This window comes from Pteronotus mesoamericanus, unplaced genomic scaffold (genome assembly GCF_021234165.1).
Source record: "Pteronotus mesoamericanus isolate MK-2021 breed Mesoamerican mustached bat unplaced genomic scaffold, CSHL_Meso_final contig_90, whole genome shotgun sequence".
Taxonomy (NCBI): Eukaryota; Metazoa; Chordata; class Mammalia; order Chiroptera; family Mormoopidae; genus Pteronotus; species Pteronotus mesoamericanus.
In genome coordinates, this window is record NW_026555277.1 from 17,806,166 (window position 1) to 17,827,785 (window position 21,620).

Here is a 21,620-nt window from a genome sequence, read left to right on the forward strand (position 1 = left end):
GTCTGTAGCAAAATAGTTGAAGACTGATTTTTTTCACCAAAGTTGGGAGAGCTATGTGCACTAAGTACCAAATATATTTCAACTAGTTTTGAATCCTTGACTAGCTTTAATACATACTCTTTTGTTTTGCTTTACTGAGCAACAATTTGTGTAATAGTCGAGTCATCATTCTATCAGAGTATGGTACCTGAGAATATAAACTTCTCAAATCATATATTTTAACAGGTTTAGGACGCTTTCTTTGTTTTTTTCTGGGGAGTTTTTTATTACCATTCCTCTTAGTTACTACAATGTTGGAAGAGTCCTGCACAGGTTGCTTGGGAAAAGAGTTCTTTATAGCTCTTAACTGCTCTTGAGCACCAGCTGATGGGGCTGAGTTTGAAAGCATTTTGGCTGGTCTCTTCACCTTCTTTAGTCTACTGACAACAGATTTTTTCTTCTTAGGGTGCATTCCAAAAAAAGCCCTCCTGGACTGGTATTTGCGACGCAAAAAAACAGAGTATTTTGAAATATACTTTCTAATTATATCACTTAGTTTGGTCCGAATCCAAATTGACTGTTTTTCTGATGTGATTCTGGTTTTCTGCTGGAGAACTGGTCTGTAAACCTTTTTGAGTAAACCTGGCTTATTATTAGTTGTCACCTTCCTTCTCTGAACTTTCTTTTTACTTTTTAAAGACTTATTTCTCACTGATTTTGGCGAGATTTTGGCAGCATCACCGTTTAAGAGAGTCAACTGGAAATTACTTTTCTTCGGAACTTCACTAGAATTCAAGATATCTGATTCTGCCAGAAACACAGAAGACCCACTGGCCCCCTCGTGTGATACTAATTCATGTCTTACCGACAAGGTCATAAAAGGTGCTAAAGTTGAGCTTTGTACATGAGCATCGTCGTCTCCTACACTGGAGTTTAGGTCACTAAAATGAATTTGAACCCAGTTATTCCTGTCTGACTCTGGAACTTCTACATTCAGAGGAGGATTAATAACAATTTGTTTATTCAATGGGTCATAATTAAAGGAACTTGGTTTATACTTGTACTGTATGCTAAAGTCCTGATTGTTTTTGTCACTACGGCGCCTTATTTTAGAGAAGTTGAAGGATTCACCTTCCTTCAGCTTAATATTTGAAGAAAGAACATAGACTAAGGCATTGGGGTGCAAAGGCTTCAAAATGTTAGTATATGATTCAAGAAATTCAACTGTTCCAATTTCGATTTTCTTTTTTGGTTTTCTATCATTGTGTAAAAGTAAACGCTTCAGTGTTGGCGAGTCTTCCTCTTGTCCACTTATTCCTTTTGTCACTAGGTAACTCATGAGATTGGTTTGAGTTCCATGGCTGACTTTTACAGCCTGGCATCTAGAAGCCACTCGCCACGTTTGTTCATAAGGCCTCTTTTCTGTAGGATGATGGCTAGGTTTATCTAAGGCTACTGAAAAGTCATCAATGTTGTAATCACAGTCTAATAGAACTTGAATGAATGCAGTGTCATTAAGGTCAGCCGAGGTAATCTTTTTTTCTTCATTCAAATTTTTTTTTTTTACTTTCCTGGTCTCAGAGTCATCATCAAAGTAACAGTGGAAACGACCTTCCTTAAATTCTTTCACAAGAGCGTTAATTTTCATGTCATCTTCTCTCATTATCTGAGACCATGTTTTCCCCACAAATGAAGGAGGGACATGAGGCAAGGCTTCAAGAACAGGTTCATCAGTACTATCTTCTATGAACCCCTTTGCTTTTTTCAGTTTCCTTACCGATTCAACCTTTGGAGCAGAGCTTGAATGGGAATTATGGTTTACATCTTTGATGTCAAAAGATGCCTTCTTAAATAAGTCTGGTTTATTAACACCTTCTTGAGGCTGGTCAGTGTCAGACTGAAGAGAGGGATCACGTTGAAAATTCACTCCTGAACCACAAGGTTCAGAGCTCATACTTTCTACATCTCTATGCTCTAACTTCAAAAGATTATCTTCTTCAGCCACCTGAAGGATCTCTGACTCAGAAGCAGCATTACAATCTATGGCAGAAACACTACATTCACAGCTCTTTTCTTTTACACCAATAGTTTCCGGATCTTTCCAAAAGTTGTCTTCACTGTCATCTTTCTGCAATTGAGTCACTGGCTGAGAAGTGTCTTTCCATTTATAATTTCTTTTAAGACTATTAGATTCACAGCTCTTATCTTCTGGGTCAAGATATTTTGCCATTTTTTTATCAGATCCTGGTGATTGGTAAGTCGTGGACTGATGAGAGGCATCAATTTGAAAATTTATATCAGAACCATAAGACTCACAGCCTGACTCTTCCAGAATAATATAGTCTTTCTTCTGGTTTACTACTTTGAAAGTTTTTCTGGATTGGTTTGACACTGACTGAGGAGAGGCTTCGCAAACATATCCTAGTTCAGAATCATAACAGTCACAACACTCACCTTCTAAGTCAAAACTTTTTGCATTTATACAGTCAATTCCTTCAACAGTCATTTGAGGTGAGTCAATCACTGGCTGACATTGGATATCAGAATCAGAAATCATTTCGCAATCACTGTCACCGGTCACCAGGTCCACAAGCAGCATCTTTTGAAGATTTGCTTCTTTGACTGACACTTGAAATTCATTAACTACTATTTGAAGGGGGACATCAGAATCAGACATTACTTCAGAATCACTAGTCTTTTCTTCCATGCCAAGATGCGCTACCCTCTGAAGATTCATTTCTTTGCAAACCATTTGAGGTTGGTCAACTTCTAATTGAAAATGAATACCAGAATCACATTTTATTTCTGAAACACTAGGTTCACAGTTCTTATTTTCTAGGTCATTATGATCCTTCTTCTGCAAGTTTATTTGTTTGACCGCCACAGGAGACTGATCAATCACTAACTGAACAGGAGCATCAGAATCACAACGTACTTCAAAATCACCTAGTTTGTAGCTCTTATCTCCCAGGTAAATACAGTCCTCTTTCCAAAGACTTACTTTAACTGCTTTTTCCAGCTGGTCAGTCACAGACTGAAGGGGATCATCAGAAGCAAAACTTATTTCAGGACCACAAAGCCCATTGCCCTTATCTTCCAAATTGTCATGTTCCTCTTCTAAAATGTGTGGCTGCTCAACCGCTGACTGAAGAGGGACATTTGCAACATAAATTACCTCAGATTCACTGGGTTCATAGACCTTATCATGCAGACAAACATGTCCCTCCCTCAGAAGATTTATTTCTGTAGTAGCCTCTTGAATTTCATTAGCCACAGAACGAAAAGGTTCATCAGAGTCAAAATTTACTTTAGGAGCACTAGGGTCAACAATCTTACCTTCCAAGTCTACAGGCTTCTTCCAAAGGTTGATCTCCTTAACAATTTCCTCAGTTTGGCCAGCCACTGACTGAAAAAGGGCATTAGAACCATACATAATTTCATAACCCTTAGATTTATCCTTCTCTTCCACGTCAACTTCATCCTTCCAAAGGCTTATTTCTTTAACAGTTTCCCTAAGCTGGTCAGCCACTGACTGAAGAGGGTCATCAGAATCAAAACTTATTTCAGAACCACAAGATTTATTGTGCTTATCTTCTAGCTCAATACGCTCCTTCTCCAAAATAGTTATTTGAGATTGATCAACTGTTGACTGAACCAAGAAATCAGAATCCAAACTCATTTCAGAACTACTATAGTGGCTGTTATTATCTTCCATATACACATGACCTTCATTCTCAAGGCTTATTTGTTTAACAGATGCTTCCGGTTGATCAGGCACAGACTGAGGAGAAACATCAGAATCCTGTATTAATTTAGAACCATTAGGTTTATCAACTTTATTTTCTAGGCCAATATCCTCTACCTTCCACAGGTTTGTTTTTTTAATCACTTCCTGAAATTGTTCAGTCAATGGCTGAAGAGGGTCATCAGAATCAAAATTCCCTTTACAATCACTAGATTCACTGCTTGTGTCTTCCAGATCAACATGTTTTTCCTTTGAAAGGGTTAGCTGAGATTGCTCAATGACTGAATGACGAGGGGGACCAATATCCAAATTTATTTCAAAACCTCTAGATTCAGTACTTTCTTCTTCTGGGTCAACATGGCCCTCCTTCAAAACAGCTATTTGAGGTTTTTCAGTCATCAACTGAGGAAGGACATCAGAATCCAAAATTATTTCAGAACCACTATACTTATCACTCTTGTTTTCTAAAACACAATCTTCTTTCTGAACACTTATTTCTTTAACAACTACTTGAGGTTCAGTCACTGAATAATGAGAAACATCAGAATCTAAATTTATTTCAGAACCACTAAATTCAGTGCTTTTACCTTTGAATTGAGCATGCTTTTCTTTTTGAAGCCATATTTCTTTAAGAACTACATCAGTTCTTTGAATCACTGACTGAACAGGGATACCAAAATCCAAACTTGTTTCCGAAACACTTACTTCATTACCCTTATCTTGTAGGTTTACACGTTCTTCTTCCTGATGGGTTACTTCTTTCACAGCTCTGTCAGGATAATCAGTCACTAAATGAGATATATAAGATTTCAAAGTGATTTCAGGAACATTAGGTCCATTATTCTCGTTTTCTAACTGCACATGCTCTTCTTTCTGGTTTACTTCTTTAACGGGATCTTCAGAATGTCCAATTACTGAATGAAAACTATCATAATTCAGACTTAATTCAGAGCCATTAGGTTCATTTTCCTTACTTTCAAAGTGTTCCTGTTCTTCTTTTCGAAGATTTAGCCTTTTAACAAGTACTCCAGGAGAATTTGTCACTGAAAGAGGAGGGACATAAGAATCCAAACTTATTTCAGAACCATTGGTTTCATCATTCTTCCTTCCTAAGTGTGCACAGTCTTCTTTCTGAATGATCATTTCTTTAACAGCTACTTCAGGTTGATCAGTCCCTGAAGGAAGAGGTATATCAGAATCAAAAGTTGTTTCAGAAACACAAGATTCATTACTTTTATATTCCTGATCAATACGTTCCTCCTCAGCTACTTGTGATTGGTCAGCTATTGAACAAAGAGGAATATCAGAATCAAAAGTTATTTCAGAACTATTTGACCCAGAGCTCTCACCTTCCAAGTTAATGTGCCTTTTTCTTATTTCTTCAACATCCAGCTGAGAATGCTCAGTAACTGACAGAAGAGGGGGATCAGACTCAAAAGTCAATTCAGAACTGGAGCATCCATAGCTCTTAACTTCCATGTCGACATTTAATTCTTTCGCATTTATTTCACCCAGAGCTCCATGAGGTTGTTCATTAGCTGACTGATAAAGAGAAGCATGAGAATTAAAACTTAGATCAGAAACGCTAGATTTAGCACTCTTATTCTGCAGGTCAATAACTACTTCTTGAGGATTTACTTCCTGAACTGCTACTTGGGGTTGGTCAGCCACTAACTGACCATCAGAGTGAAAACTCACTTCAGGACCATAATATTCACAGTTCATATCCACGAGGTCATTCTTCTCTTTCAGAACATTTATTTCTTCAACGGCCCTCTGAGGTTCATCAGTCACTGTCTCAAGAGAGATACCACAATCAAGATGTGCTTTAGCACTACTGGATTTGTGGTTATCTTTCAGGTAGACATGCCTATCCTTTAGATTTCTTTCTTTGTTAGCCAGTTGGGGATGGACAATTACTGACTGAAGAGAAACATCACAATCAAAACTTGTTTCAGAACAACTCGATCCATAGTTCATATCAACCAAGCCAACTGGAACCTTCTTCTGAAGTTCTGTTTCAGTGACAGCCAATGGGAGTCGGTCAGTCACTGACTGAAGTGGTAAAACAGAATCAGCACTTATTTCAGAGCTACTAGATCCATAGTTCTTATCCACCAAGTCAATGTGTGCCTCCTTAGGAAGGTCTACTTCTTTTGCAGGCTGATGTGGGGAATCATCAGTTGACTGAAGTGAGGTATCACAATCAAAATTCATCTCAGAATCACTAGAATCATAGCTTTCATCAACCAGGCGAATAGGCACTGCCTTCTGAACACTAATACCTTTAACAATTACTTGGGTTCGGTTGGTAGCCAACTGAAGAGGGCCATCACGATCAGAATTAACTTCAGAAACACAAGATTTATTACTCTTATGCTGCAAATCAGCATGTACTTCCTTTGAAGGGTTTACTTCTTTAGCAGTCACTTTAGATTGGTCAGTTAGTAAATAAAAAGAGGAACTGCAATCAAAACTCATTTCAGAACCTCTTGATTCATAGGCCTTATCTTCTTGGTCAATTCTCTCCTCACTCCAAAGGTCTTGTACAGCCTCTTCAGGTTGATCAGACACTGACTGAGGAGAACCACAAGCATACTCCATTTTAGAACTCACTGAGCTCCTCTGTCCCAATAAGACTGACTTGTTAAAAACCACATGCTTTTCTTCTTGGGTACGATCCATATTAGAAAACAATTTCTCATGGTGCTTTGGAATGGCATATTCAAAGATTCTTTTATTAGAAGGTATATCAGTTTTATTCAGGTTGATTGCTGGGTTTGCTGCTAATTTGGAAAGAGATTCACATTTTAAGGAGCCTTCAGTACCCATAAAAGCATGAGCTTTAAAGCCAGTTGACAAAGTCTTACCCCGAGATTTTACATCTTCCTGCGAAATCAATTTATCTAAATTTATACATACAGACTTCCTATTTGATTCTTTAGGTTTCTGATATAAAACTGAAGAAGTTTCTAGATGGGATGAGAACATAGGATTTCTAGGGCCCCTGTCTTGCTGGTCAAGGTATCTGTCAACTTTGTTTGGGTCACATTTGCTAACTGAATCCAAATGGGCTGCTAGTGGTAACCTAGTATTGTTACTTGTACATGATCGATCACAAGAACTTTCAGGTAAACGACTAGCAGGAGCTGTAGAAATCACTGAGGGATATATTAATTTTTGTCCATTATTTGTAGCTTGACCAATACCTACTGGATTAAATTCTCTCAGGCCACTCCCAATTTTATAAACAAACTCCAAGGGCTGCTGCTGCCCCTTCTCCAATTTTTGAATAACTGATGGTCGAATTGGAACACCCTGTATACATTCCTGAGATTTACTAGGTCTAGAATACAATTCTTCAATAGGTTCAGAACTTTTGGTGGCTCTCTCTCCTCTGACTCCGGTAGTATCATCAGCCATTTCTTCAGAAACAGAATCATCTATAGGAACCACTTCAGAAGATGATGCATTATTCCTAAGAAGTCTCTCATTTTGTCTTGATCTAAAAAGAAAAGGAAAAATCATTAAAATATTCTAATAGTTGTTTAAAATGTTTAAATTAAGACATAAGGTTATTTTCTCTTTATCCTGGGCCAGGTTCTTAGGGGACAGATAATTAAGGCCATCACACCAGACTGTATAATGTATTTCAGGAAGGTAATGAGTGCAGAAGATGGAGGTAGCTCAATTGCTATGTACATACAAATACAAATGGCTTCTAAACATAGTATGTAAATAAAGCCATATATCATTTTCCATGTATCAGAATAGTAAATAGCACGAAGTTTAACACACATTACCTAACCTTCTAAGCTTTAGTCCCCTCATCCAAAAAAAAAGGAAATGCTATTTTCTCTCATGAGACTATTTTTAATTGTTGTTTTTTTAATGTTTTACTGATTATGCTATTACAACTGTCCCAATTTTCCCCCTTGACCCCCTTCCACCCAGTTCTCCACTTCCCTCCAGCAAATCCTCACGTTTTTCATGTTCATGGGTCATGCATGTAAGTTCTTTGGCTTCTCCAATTCCTACACTATTCTTAACATCCTCCTGTTTATTTTGTACCTACTAATTATGCTTCTTAATCCTTGCACCTTTTCCCCCCTTTCCCCCCTTTCCCCTCCCAGCTGATAACCCTCCAAATGATCTCCATATCTCTTAATTCTGTTCCTGTTCTGCTTGTTTGCTTAGTTTGGATTTTTAGATTCAGTTGTTGACAGTTGTGAATTTTTTGCCATTTTATTGTTCATAGTTTTGATCTTTTTCTTAAATAAGTCCCTTTAACATTTCCTGTAATAATGGCTTGGTAATGATCAACTCCTTTAGCTTTACCTTGTCGGGGAAGCACTTTCTCTCCCCTTCCATTCTAAATGATAGCTTTGGTATTTGGTAGAGTAATCTTAGTTATAGATCCTTGCTTTTCATCACTTTGCATACTTCTTGCCAGTCCCTTCTTGCCTGCAAAGTTTCTTTTGAGAAATCAGCTGATAGTCTTATGGGAACTCCTTTGCAGAGAATGCTCTGTTTTTTTCTTGCTGCTTTTAAGATCCTCTCTTTAACCCTTGGCATTTTAATTATGATGTGTCTTGATGTGTTCCTCTTTGGGTCCTTCTTGTTTGGGACTTTGTGCTTCTGGGACTTCTATGTCTATTTCCTTTCCCAAATTAGAGAAGTTTACTTTCATTATTTTTTCAAGTAAGTTTTCAATTTCTTACTCTTTCTCTTCTCCTTCTGGCATCCCCAAGATTCAGATGTTGAAACATTTGGAGATGTCCCAGAGTCTTCATATACTATCCTCATTTTAATTCTTGTTTCTTCTTTATGTTCTGGTTGAATGCTTATTTCTTCCTTATGTCCCAAATATTGATTTGAATTCCAGCTTCCTTCCCTTCACACTTAGTTCGCTGTAAATTTTTATTCCACTTAGTGTAAACTTCATTTCTTCCTTTATGTTGTTGCCATACTGAATGAGTTCTTTGAGCATCCTGACTCTGATAGGTTGGTTATCTCTGTTTCATTTAGTTCTTTTTCTGGGGTTGTGTTCTGTTCTTTCATTTGGGCCGTATTTCTTTATCTCTTCAATTTGGCAGCCTTCCTGTGTCTGTGTATTAGGTAAAGCTGCTTTGACTCCCTGTCTTAGGAGTATGGCCTACTGTAAAAAGAAAGGCAACTGTAAATTGTGTGGGGCAGAGCCTTAGGTTCGCCACAGTGGGGTAACCCACTTCACCACTTTGTGGCTCTGTGTAGGGGGTGGGCTTGGAGAGGGGAAAATACCGCTGCCTGGCTTCTGGGAGTGTGCCCAGTAAGTCCCCACTTCCAGCCACTTCACCCACTCCCCCTATGCGACTAGCACCCTTCCAGCTGTTGCTTTTGTGCTGAATCCCAGATTTTGGGTGGATTTGCATATGTTCTAAGACCATGTGGGCCCTCTAAGTGGAGTTTCCAGAAAATCCATCAGTTTCTTCTGCTGCCCCAACCCACACTGGTTTTTACACCCTGAAGTTAATGGAATTTATCTTACTGGCACTGGAACCCTGAGCTGTGCATTCTGGCATGGAACTGCGATCGCCCACTCCCAAGGTATCCCTCTCAATTTTTGTCTACCACACCTGAATGTAGGACTGCCCACTCCATACCACACCTCATCTCCTTGCCTCTCTACCCATCGCCATGTCTCCACCCCTCCTAACCATCTGAATGAATGTGGCTTCTTTAAATCCTTGGTTGTCGGACTTTCATAAAGTTCAATTTTCTGATAGTAGTGGGTGTTATTTGTTCTGAGATTTAGTTGTAATTCTTTTTATAGTTGCACAAGGAGGAAAGCGTGTCTACCTATGCTTCCATCTTGATTGGAAGTCCTCCCTCATGAGACTGCTTTGAGAAGTAAATTAGTTATTACATGTAGAGAGCATTTTTTTAAAATGATTTTATTCATTTATTTTTAGAGAGAGGGAAAGGGAGATAGAGGGAGAGAAACATCAATGTGAGAGTGAAACATCAACAGGTTGCCTGTCATATGAGCTACAACCAGGGACCAAACCCACAACCTAGACATATGCCCTGACAGGGCATCAAAGCAGTGATCTTTTGCTTTGCTGGATGAACCCAACCAAGCCACACCAGTCAGGGCAAAGAACATTTTTTTTTAAGTCTGGAAAATACTAATGATTAACTATTATTATTTTAACACATCATTTTGGCAAGGCTGCGATGACCAGCACTTTAATGTATTATTGGTAGGAGTATAGATTAGGTTAATTTCTAAAAAGAACAACTGGCAATGTCTATTAAGATTAAAAATGTCAAGAGGGGTCTAAAGAGACATGACAAGTTAAGGTAATATGGTTATCCTGGATGGGATCCTGAAACAACAAAAAAAATTAGGTAAAAACTAGAGAAATCTGAATAAACTACAAAATTCAACTAATATAAGATGTTAGTAATAGGGTACTGGGTAAGGGGGTATATAAAAAGTACATGTAGTATCTTCTCAAATTTTCTGACCATCTAAAACTATGTAAATATGTAGTCTATTTAAGACAGGGGGAGGTTAAGAATAGTATAGGAAATGGAGAAGCCAAAGAACTTATACGTATGACCTATGGACACGAAGGGGGGGAATGCTAGAGGGAGGGGCGGTGCAGGGCAGAGGGGGATGAAGGGGAGAAAAAAATGAGACAACTGTAATAGCATAATCGATATACTTAAAATATATGTATAGTCTAAAATAATAAAAATTGAAATAAATTAACATCTACAAAAATACCTTTATTAAATATTTTCAACTTGAGAGATGCCACAATTGCCTAAGAGAATATGCACACATGTTGGCTACATGCAACTTTTTAAAAACATGTCATAGATATTACTCATGCTTTCTTTCCCATAAAAATTATTATCATAATTATATTAAGATAACGTTTTTGGTATTTGTAAATTAGAAAAGTTAACTCTGCTATCAAAATAGTATCACAATGAACCAAAAGTTTCCCTGTTTCATACTTCTGAACTCTAATAAAAAAATTGGAGTAATCACATTACCCTAGTTTTTCAGAACCCTACTAGATTATCTCCATTTGTCTTAAAGACTATCACAACATTCTCAAAATCAATTTTGTATCATGTGGCTAATAAAAGAGAGAAAGGAAAGACAAGCAGAAACAAAATCCAACAAGCTGGCAAAAATCCCCAAAAAGTTAGCAATCATCATTTATATGCTTAGATTTGCATCGACGTCTGTGTGTATGTGTATGTTTGAAGTTAAAAACTGAATCACCATCTTAAACTAATCATCATTTTAAACTAATTTTACAACAACAACAAAAAAAAAACCTTCAAAAATCTAATGACCAGAGGTAAGAAAACCACTCTGTAACCCATGCTAAAAAGCAAAAATTTTAAAACTATCTATACCTATGCGATGTCAAAACAGAAACTTCAAATTTTTAAACCTTCCATTAAAAAAGAATACGCACAAATTAACTAAATGACCAACTAATTCAAGTAGATAGAAGGATAACCAAATTCCTCCCCCTAGAGAGTTGAAGAAATAAATCAATAAAAACCAATAAATAGGAAGCAAAAATGAAGCAAGAGCTGATTTTTAAGATGGCTAAAATCTCTAGACAAGAAGGCAAGAGAGAAATTTTTTTAAAACTCTACTTTAGAAAGCTTATAAGCATAATTAAATAATGTTGTGTTGGCATGGGATTTAAAAACTCAAGGAAAGAAAACTGTATTCAAAAATCAAATATACAGATACACAATTTAGAAATTTATCTTGCAGGTGATATTTTATATCAGTGGAAATATAATTAATATAAATTTATAAAAAATAAGTACAAATGCTGTCTCAGACTACATATTTTAAAAATTCCGGGAAGATTAAAAACATTTAAAAGAAGACACAAGGGCATAAAAAAAGACATAGAAAATACCATAAGAAATTCCCCTAGACCTGATTATATCAAAATGTTTAATTTCTATATCGTAAAAGGGATACATAGTTGAAAAATACAACAAATTCTGAGAAAATATTTACAACATCTTTAAAATATAAAAAACTAGTATCCATAAATATTGCCTATAAATCCAAAATATACAAATAATTCAACAGAAAAAACCACAAAGTATATGAACAATTCAGAGGATAAATACATGGCTAATAAATATATAAATAGAGAAGTTTTACTTAACTCATAAATCATTAAAGTAAGAGATATACTTTTTTGGTCTACTATGTTGGGAAGAACAAACAGGACTGCTATCCCCCCCCCCGGTGCTGGCGAGGACGACAGGAACAGCGCACTCTCATAGAGTGGCGGTGAGTGTGTATAAACACAAGTTGTATATAAACACGAGTTGTATAAACTGCATATAAATTTGACTAGCCTTTCTCTGCTGCCACCAGTTTTTCTGTTACTAGTCTTTTAAAAGCTACTTTCGTTGCCACCTTTTCCCTGTGCTTAATTCTAACATACTTATCAAACGTCTTAATAGTATATAATAATAATTTACTGCTCTAAAACTTTTATTTGGGAAAAAGTATTATACAGTCCATATCTTTTATAGTGAAATGTGCTACTTAAAGTAGGAAAAATAAAAAAATAATTTAAATTTTTTTTTTAAAAATAAAGGAAAATTACTAGGTAAATTTCACATTATATTCCCTGATTCAAAGATTGACTTTAAGAAGCACTGAAATGTGAACACAAATATCTACTGTAACGTATATCAACTATTGACTAGTCTTATTCCATTCAGTTATTTTACCTGCTTTCTTGATAATGATATGGGTGGTGCCGCAGTACATCCTGCAAGAAACGTTCCATCAAACTGCTGGAACCCATCCGTTGTCTATTCTGTGAGGTCAAGTATCTGTGCTGAGGACTGGACATATGCTATAAAGAAGAAAGAAACTGAATATTTTCAAATGGGTAATACTCAGTAGTGAGAGTGAAGTATAAACTGATGTGCTGTTTCTATAAAGCAAGTCTAAAATATACATCTAAAATCCATAAAGTTAACTTTCCCTTAGATACAACAGTTACATCTTTCTAAGTCTCTCCTAAAGAATCATCTTAAATGTGGAAGATTTTTGTAAAAAATGATACTTATCACAGATTTATTATCTGCCTCATGTTTATAATGGCATTAAAAAGTACGTTATTTTTTTTAAAAAGGCAAAGGTGTGGAAATCACAATAGAAAAAACTTGTCCTTAGTATGAATTTAAGTGATTACTATTAGATGGTTAAACTCAAAATGAATTTATTAAATGTTCCACTAAACGGCAGAATTTTTACATATTATAAACCTGTGTTTGATATCATAAAATTTTAGCGCTAGCAGAATCAGAACTTCATGATATCACAATTTCGCCTGTAACACAATTCCCATACAAATATAGATGCAGAAATCCTCAACAAAGTATCAGCAAACCAAACCCAGTAACATATGAAAAGGATTATATACCATAGCCAAGTGAAATTTATCCCAGGAATGCAAAATTAGTTTAACATCTGAAAATCAATCAATTATAACTGCTCTAGGTTGAATTCTGTACCCGTGCCCCCCCCGCCCCGAAATGCATGTTAAAGTTATAACTGCCAATATGACTATATTTGGAGACAGGGCTTTCAGGAGGTAATTAAATCACATCATATAGAAAAATTAACTCAAAATACATCAAAGACCTAAATGTAAGAGTTAAAACTACAACACGCTCACAGAAAAACACAGGCATAAATCTCTGTGACCCTGGATTAGACAATCTTTATGACACCCACAACACAAGCAACAAATGGAAAAAAGCTAAATGCAACTATAGCAAAATTTAAAACGTTTGCGCATCAAAGCATAAAATTCCGAGTCCTCACCTTCTTTTACAATATCTTACAGAATGTAACTCTCTGACTTCTTTGCCTACCATTCAGCAGCCGCTCCCATCCCCACCCTACCTCCACTGCCTCCTCTCTGGCCTCCTGGCTGGTGGTTAACACACCAACCACCCATCAGCGTCTCTGTCCTTGCTCTCTCTCCCCCCTCTACCTAGAGATTCTTCCCCTAGATTTGAACAAGCCTGGCTCCCACACTTCATTCAAATCACAACTCCAATGTGACTTTCTTAACCTTGCACCTGGCCATCCTATCTAAAATTGTACTCCCTAGCTCATTTTATTTTCTTTGTAAGATCTGTAACAGTCTGACATGCTGTATACTAAATTTATATGACTATTTCCTGTTTTATTGTACCATAATGTAAGCTTCATAAATAAAGGGACCTGGTTTTGTTCATGGTCATGTTCTTAGAACCTTAAAGAGTGTCTGTCAACTACTAGGTTCTTATTATGATCTGTTCAATGAATGAATAAACTGAATAAAATGTAAAGGAAGAGGAAGTCATTACCAAGTCCTTGGAGGTATAATTACCATATTAACAGGATCCTCTCACCTGTTCCAGATTATTATAGCGCACACAGCAAAAGCTGCAATATCCTTGTCTGTTCTGCATGTTGAATAACCAAAGTCAAAAGGTATTGTCGTTGAACACTCAAACTGGAAAAAGAAATGGCAAAATCACAATGATTCCTTGCTATCACAAGGAAACTGGCTATGATAATATCCGAGAATAGAAATTCATTCCTGAGTCCTACCCACTCTTCTCATAACTATGAAAACAGAGGAGGCTTCCTTCCACATGAACTATGAAATCCACCTGTGAGCCTGGAGTGGCGATGACAGCTTGTATATCTTCTAAAACAGTAGCTTGGTGACAATGACTGAAGCCTAGATGATTAAGTTTTTTTTTAACTTGTTAGCATTGTTAGGACTAATTCAGTATTGAAGAATATCTTCTTACTCAATTTTAAAAACAAGTTACTATTTCTAAGTTGCTACTACAGAATATTTAATAAGTGCTGATGAGGCTCATGAGTTTTCCCATTATCCTTCTACACAAAATCCCAAGTTACTTAAATTGCCACTGTCATATATAACATCTATCTCTCTGTCATGAGAGTAAAGATGCCACTTATATTTTCTGCTTAGTCTAGAGACAGATTTTGAAATAATTTACCCAACAAAGTTGCTGAAAATCAAATTAATAACTTATTTAATAATTTAGTCTCTGAAACACAAGACATTTCTCTCTGACAATTACATAAACCAAACAGATGAGGAATTTTTTCCAATTGGTATAATGAAATTTTGCTACAAATAGTTTCTAAGTTTCTACCCTTTAAAACTATAACCCTCCAATATTGTATACTACAGTGGTTTCCAAATCAGAATACCAACATCATCCCCCAAAATACTGATTTTGTAGAGTGGAGACAGAGTATAGAATTTAGAATTTCTGAAATTCCCAGGTAATTTTGATACACAGCCAGTTCATCCATTGACACAAAGTATATATAGTTTGATTATTTTAAGTAATAAACTCAATACAATACAGTTTTTGCTTTGTTTTCTTAAAGTAGAACTGTAAGAAATAACTTATTACATTTTTCATTCTGATTATTTTAAACATTGTATGTTGGAAAATATACAGAATGGTCCTATAACAAGTTATGAATATTTCTCATAAAGATGACCCTACAACAGGAAAAATTTACTCATTAAAATCAATGTTTAAAAAGTGAAATCAGAGCCTTAAAACCTAAGATGAGAATAGAAAAAAGCTTAAGTCAAAATGCTATAATATTCACTTACCTATTACTTTTTATTATGAGAAACTTTGACTTTTTGACTTCCCACACTTATGAGGAAACCAAATCAATTAAAACCAGCCTCTGAAATAAAGAATATATAAGAAATTACTTACTTGTAATTTGCTCTTATTTCCATTAATTTACTTCATTTGTCATCACATCTGAAGCAACAAAATGAAACAAGCTTAAAATTGTATTTATAGATACAGTCATTTTCAGGTTGAGAGAACTCTAGAGCTTAAACTTAAACTTGGAAAGTCACTGTAGTGTTTTATTTAAAATACAATTAAAATATTCACTGAAGCAGAGGCAAAGTGAAAATACGAGTCTACTATCACACACACATACACAAAATTTAAATGCTTTTAATATTTTTCAAATCTTTAACCCTTATGTCCTTCAAGTCCCATGGCATTGTTACCTGCTATTTCCATCATCTCTAGTGTCACATACATGCTACAATGACAATGAGCTACAATGAATCGGAAGCATTTGTTGGCATTTTTTAAAATTCACATGCTAGGACCCTACCTAAAAAACCTTACTGAACTGAAATCTGCTGATGAGAGACAGGCCCATGCATATTACGCATATTTAAAGTGCTCCCTGATGATTCTGATATGGGTTGAACCAATAATATAAGACATCTTTTTTATGTCCTAATAAAATTCTTACTTAAAGGGATCATTTCTTTGGGGTCTGGGATTATATTGCATTGCATGACTGAATAGGTCTTTTTATATAAACTCTGAATTCTACCAGTACCTGATATTTTTATGAAGTAACAAATCATTTACCTTGAGCAGAAAAAGGCAGGTACTTCATCAGCTATATTAGTCCTGGCAAACATCTGTAAATTAAAATAAAGCAATTTTTTTTAAAAAGATAAGCTGTGTAAGTGTCTGCCACTGGCCAAATAAACTACCTCCGAGTTCTATCTCAGTTTAAAAAGTGACACAATGAAGTTTCCAATAATAAGAGAAAAAATATTAGCCTTTGAACACGAAGCACTTTATATGCTATGACCCCCAAAGATGTCCTGCAGCAGAGTGCCTGTGATGGCCCACACAACCCCTATCAAATACATCAGATCTCTGGGGTCCGAGAATAGCATCTGTAAAAAAGGAGGGCAAAACTGTGCCTCTAAGGTTAAGAACAAAGATACCATCAAACCCAAAATAAACTTCATGAGAAACTTTTAAAAGAAATATTTATGTGAAACTTTAGTTTCTTGACTAACCACCCCACTCTTAACTGCTGTGTTAGTTCTAATGAAAGATATTGCCCATTATTTATCATCTATTTATTTATTGACAATTCAGCCAAATTATCATTTTTTTTTATTTTCCCACACATTGTAGGCACAGTGTTGACTATATTATCCAGGCTTACTGGTTAACAAAAAAATGCCAATGCTTTGACTCAGAAGAGCTGGTGACCCCGACGTATAATCAAGGAATAGATTGTGTTTAAGGGTCCACCATAGAAGCTTTAAGGGATAGAGAAAAATACAAAACAAGCTTTCTTTCTCTTAAGAAGTTTAAAATGGAATTGGGAAATTAATATAAAAAATACCAGATGGTATCTGAGAACTGCCTAAGCACAAATAATAAATGCTAATGGGTTTTAACTGGAAGAGCCAGGATGTCATGATAGGTACGTTGTTGTTTTTTTAATTGGAAATTGGAAAATAGGTAGAACTTGCTTACACAAAGGTCAGGAAAAGATACTCCAAGTAACAAAAAAGCAAAAGTACAAAAGCAAGAAAGCACAGGTATATTTGGAGATAATAAGCTGACAAGTACAGATAAAGCTAACATTTCATTTAAGAATTCAAGGGGCAATAAAGCAAGAAAAGTTGATTTGAGTTTTGACATGACAGGTTTAAAAGCAGACTGAAGAATCTAGACCATTTCTTTAGGCACTATGGAAATATTTTGAAAAGCAGTGCTCCATACTCAAAGAATGCTTTAAGAAAATTCTGGAACAATGGTTCTTTCCTACTCAAAGGAGCTTTTTTTCATAGGGTAAGGAATGTAACTGTTAAACTCTTCAATACCATTTCCTAGAATCCTGGTGAAATTAGTTTACACCCAAAATATCCATGTAAGAATCTGTATCCCTTAGAGCAAAGGTTTAGACTCATTATGCTTGCAAATTAGGAACACAATCACAATACTTTTTCTTTAAAAAATGACTTTTATTATTTTTAGTATAAAAGTAAAACACACTTTATAATACAATTATAAATCTAAAGAAATAAAAAGCATAAAAATCTGCCATAATGCCACTAGCCACCATTAACATCGTATATTCTTTTTTTTCTAAATATGTTTTTATAAAAATGGAATGATACCATTCAATCGATTCTATAGCCTCTCTGTCACTTAACCATATATGATAAGCACCTCTACATAGTATTTAATTCCTAAACAAAATGTTTAACGATTGCATAGTAAGATTAAAAAAAAAGCCCTCTTATCTGACAAGACCAAGCAACTGGTGAACTTTTAAAAAATTCATCAATATGATGATTTTAAAAATACATAAACACATAATCTTACTATTTTATATAACTTAAAACATAGAAATGTATATACGTTTGATGTAAGGTCAAACTAGGCTCTTTTGTTTCACTGAGGGTTTTTGTGCATAGGACAGCTGGAGTTCCAAGTCATATTTTTTTCTTTCTTTCAAAAACCTCATCACAATACACGCTCAACAAGTTTCCATTTTCATTCCCCTAAAGCAGAAGAACTTAAAAGACATACGCAAAATGAGAGCACTATTAGGGCCGTCTGGATTCTGTCCAACGCTTTACAGTTGTCACACCCAATTAAGTATTTTTGCAAAAGCCTCATTTTTAGTCCAAAGCATCCAATTTATTTTTCATAAATATGACAGCATTATTAAACATGACAATGCTTACACTCTTATTTCATCGATTTATGTAACATTTAACATGGATAAAACGATCTGGGGCAGTGAGCAGAGACTCTGAACTGTGTGAAAAAACTTCAGCACAGCTCTCTCAAAAATGAAATAAAATTGCATTTATTTTCTTGAGACGGTTTCTTGCACACCTGAGACCTGTACGTGTTGGTGAAATGAGTTCAGGGTTGTAGTGTGTGAGTTTCTCAAACTGACTTCAGTGTTGAAATAAAAGCTAACAAAATCTAGAATCCTTATGGGAAAAAAATTTCAACAGCCTGACAAGAGACACACTGATTTACTAGAAAAGACAATAGAAGGGCATTTGGTCTGAAGAATAAAATAATTTACATTACTTGTCTAGGAGTAGGGACGCGATTGGGGGACAGTCACAAAACAATGGCCAAATAATATGTTAAAAACCTAATTCAATGTTCCTTTCTTTACAATGCTAAACTGATTTTCAATTTACCTCTGGTGACAAGCATCATCCTGGATACCTCAGTTCAGTCTTTTAAAATAATAATAGCTAGCATTTAGTGAGTGCTTCATCTGGGCCAGGCACTGTGTCAACAATTTCACAAGCATTATCTCATCTCAACATCAAACAGTCTTTTAAGGTTGGTGTTATGATAACTCTCACTTTACAAATCAAGAAACTGAGGTTTAAAGAGAAGCTGTGTCTTTTTCCAGGTCACACGCCAATAACCAGTGTGACTGGGATTTGACCCTAGGTCAATCTGAGCAGTTTATGCTCTTAACCTTTTAACTGCTATAAAATGCTTCCTCTCTGCATTTTCAGGAATGCTAATTACTTGTTTTAATATTAGATGAAAACAAATAATTAAGAATCTAATTTGCTGCAATAAACACTGTCACATATTCCAAAGAAAAGAGTAAAACTAATGTTTGTCTTAATTGCATCATTGCTCCCATTCTGAGACGGGTGCGGACAATACCTTGCATTAGTGACTTTCAAAATTAAATAAACGTGTTGAGCAAAAAGGGCAAAAGGACTCATGGACATGGACAACAGCGTGGTGACTGCTGGGGAAGAGGGGGATATAAGGAGACTAAATGGTAATGGAAAAAAATACAATAAAGATTAAATGTAAAAAAATAAAAATTAAATACCGTGGCACAGAAAAGCAATACATTTTATATCACAATCCAGCACGCACGCGCAGGTACCCATGCACACCCCCTCTCACACACACACAGTTTTGCAAAACAATACCCTCATGATGCGTAATGTAATAATGCATTCCGGTATTTTCTATGCTATTTTATTTCGGTTTTCTTAAATGCTAGTAGAGTCACCAAATTAATTTCACAATTTACCAATGGATTGAAAACTGCAATTTGAAAAAACATTGCCTCAAAATATTAAGCAGAGCAAACAATATTTTATAGAAGATGGTTGCTACCCTGAATTCAGTTTATTTCTATCCAATATCTTGGCCATTACAGCGATACTTTATCAAATTTTTAACAAGTGTCTTTACTAAGGCTGACCATTGGCTAAGGTGCTGGGAGAAGAAATTCACTGCCTTCCACGCTTTGGGTCCAAATCAGTGCAAGCTGAGAGGGCAGTGGAAGGATATTCATGCATCGATATAGAAAAAGTCCTTAATGCAGTTTTTAAAAAAAGGTGGGGGCAGATTATATTAGTACCCCAACTACATAACACACGAATATAAATTATGAACCCCAAAATGTTAATAGTGACTTTTGAAAATGAGATTGCTATGAGCTTTTTCAGTTTTTTTCCTGATAGTATAGACACTATTTGCAACAAAAAGCCAAATATAATTGTATTTTGGGTGTAAAACACGTTTTAGTTCCTTTAGGGCCACTCTCTCTGCACGCATTTCTTCCACGCGCTACCAGAATCATCGCGTCGGATGTTAGAAGCTGGAAAGGGCCTTTTTAGGAGCACGTAGTGACAACGGCGTAATTTGACCAGATTTACACAACTGTTGCACGGCGATAGTAAAATAATCGTTGCCACAAAAACCTAACGTTTCTAAAATAAATTCCAAATGCAGGAGGGTAGTAAAGGCCTACTTCTGGGGGCAGCTGGACACAGCGCAAGGCACAGGGGGAGGGGGATTTGTAGACAGGTGGCTCCGGATCTCGACCCCACAGGTGCCCGTGCAATTCCCCGCGGGTAACAAAGCTCTAAATCCAACCTCCGCTTATTTCCCCGTCTCCAGGCCCCAGCCCAAGGCCTCGTCCACCGTGCCCCTCCGACCCAGGGCCCCCGACAGAAGCACAAGGCTGCCCGCGCCCCACCTCCACCCCTCGCCCCGGACACCGCGATCCCGGCCCGGAGTCGCCAGCCCGCTGGCGCAGGAGGGGCAGGAAGGGACTGGGGTGAGGGGAAGCCGAGGACCTGCGAGGCGGTTGCGGGAGCCGGGCGAGCTGTCCGTGCGTCCCTCGGGAGGAAGAAGGCACCCAGGGCGCAAGGCAAACAGGCCCCACCCCCGGCCGCGCACACAGAGCCCGCGGGCGTCGCCCGGGCTGCGCGCCGACTCGGCCAGCCAGTCCGCGTCCGCCCCCGCTGCTGTTCTCACCTCCGTGGAGGCCGCCCGGATTCCTTCCGGGCCTCGGTAGAGGCCGAAGACCGGTGGGTTCGCTCCCTTCCTATTCCGGTTCCATGGCGGTGCCTAGACCCCCGAGCCGTCCAGAGCGCCGCGGCCGCCCGCGCCTGCTGCCCGCTGCCCGCTGCCCGCGGAGCCAGATACAGGAGCCACCAGCTTCTCCCGCCGATGCGAGAGGAGAAGCGAAGTGAGAGCGTCACTTCGCAGGACCTGGGCCCCCAGTCACGACTCAGCCCACGTAGTCCTCCAGGGGCAACGCTGCGTTGCAGCCCCGATTGAGGTTTGACGTCAGGGAAGGTGCGAAAACAAGGCCCCTTCTGACGCAGGAACAGCGGGACCGCCCCCAGCCCACCCCCAGCCCCGGCGCCGGAGCCCCCTTCCTCCCGCCCCCAACCCTCCCCTCCCCGACATCTTTTAAAGCGAACACTTCCTCCAGGGTCAGGGCCCCACTCCGAGCTTGTGAAATCAAACCTGTTTCAAACAAAATGACCAGGCTTATAGCACAGTTAGGACGTGAGATACACACCAAGGTTTTATTATCTGAGGGGCCAAATAGAAAATGCTTCCCAATGCAAAGCAACACATGAGCTGCAGAAAAGAAAATGGGGCTCAGAGGGGCTAGTCATTTGCGCCGTTCCGGTGTGTT

General features: G+C 37.4%; 2 protein-coding genes across 2 annotated transcripts in view; both read right to left on the reverse strand.

Moving 5' to 3' along the window:
* The window catches only part of EEF1B2 (eukaryotic translation elongation factor 1 beta 2), a 213,870-nt gene that overhangs the window by 81,500 nt on the left and 110,750 nt on the right, over positions 1 to 21,620 (reverse strand). The gene's annotated exons all lie outside the window — the stretch shown is intronic.
* Positions 74 to 20,830, reverse strand: ZDBF2 (zinc finger DBF-type containing 2). The gene is made up of 6 exons (XM_054585763.1): positions 20,767 to 20,830; positions 16,238 to 16,290; positions 15,442 to 15,521; positions 14,183 to 14,286; positions 12,503 to 12,630; positions 74 to 7,229 (listed from the first exon to the last, which is right to left on the reverse strand). The coding sequence occupies exons 4-6, from the start codon at positions 14,240 to 14,242 to the stop codon at positions 107 to 109; spliced, it is 7,311 nt and encodes a 2,436-aa protein (XP_054441738.1). The 5' UTR covers positions 14,243 to 14,286; positions 15,442 to 15,521; positions 16,238 to 16,290; positions 20,767 to 20,830; the 3' UTR covers positions 74 to 106.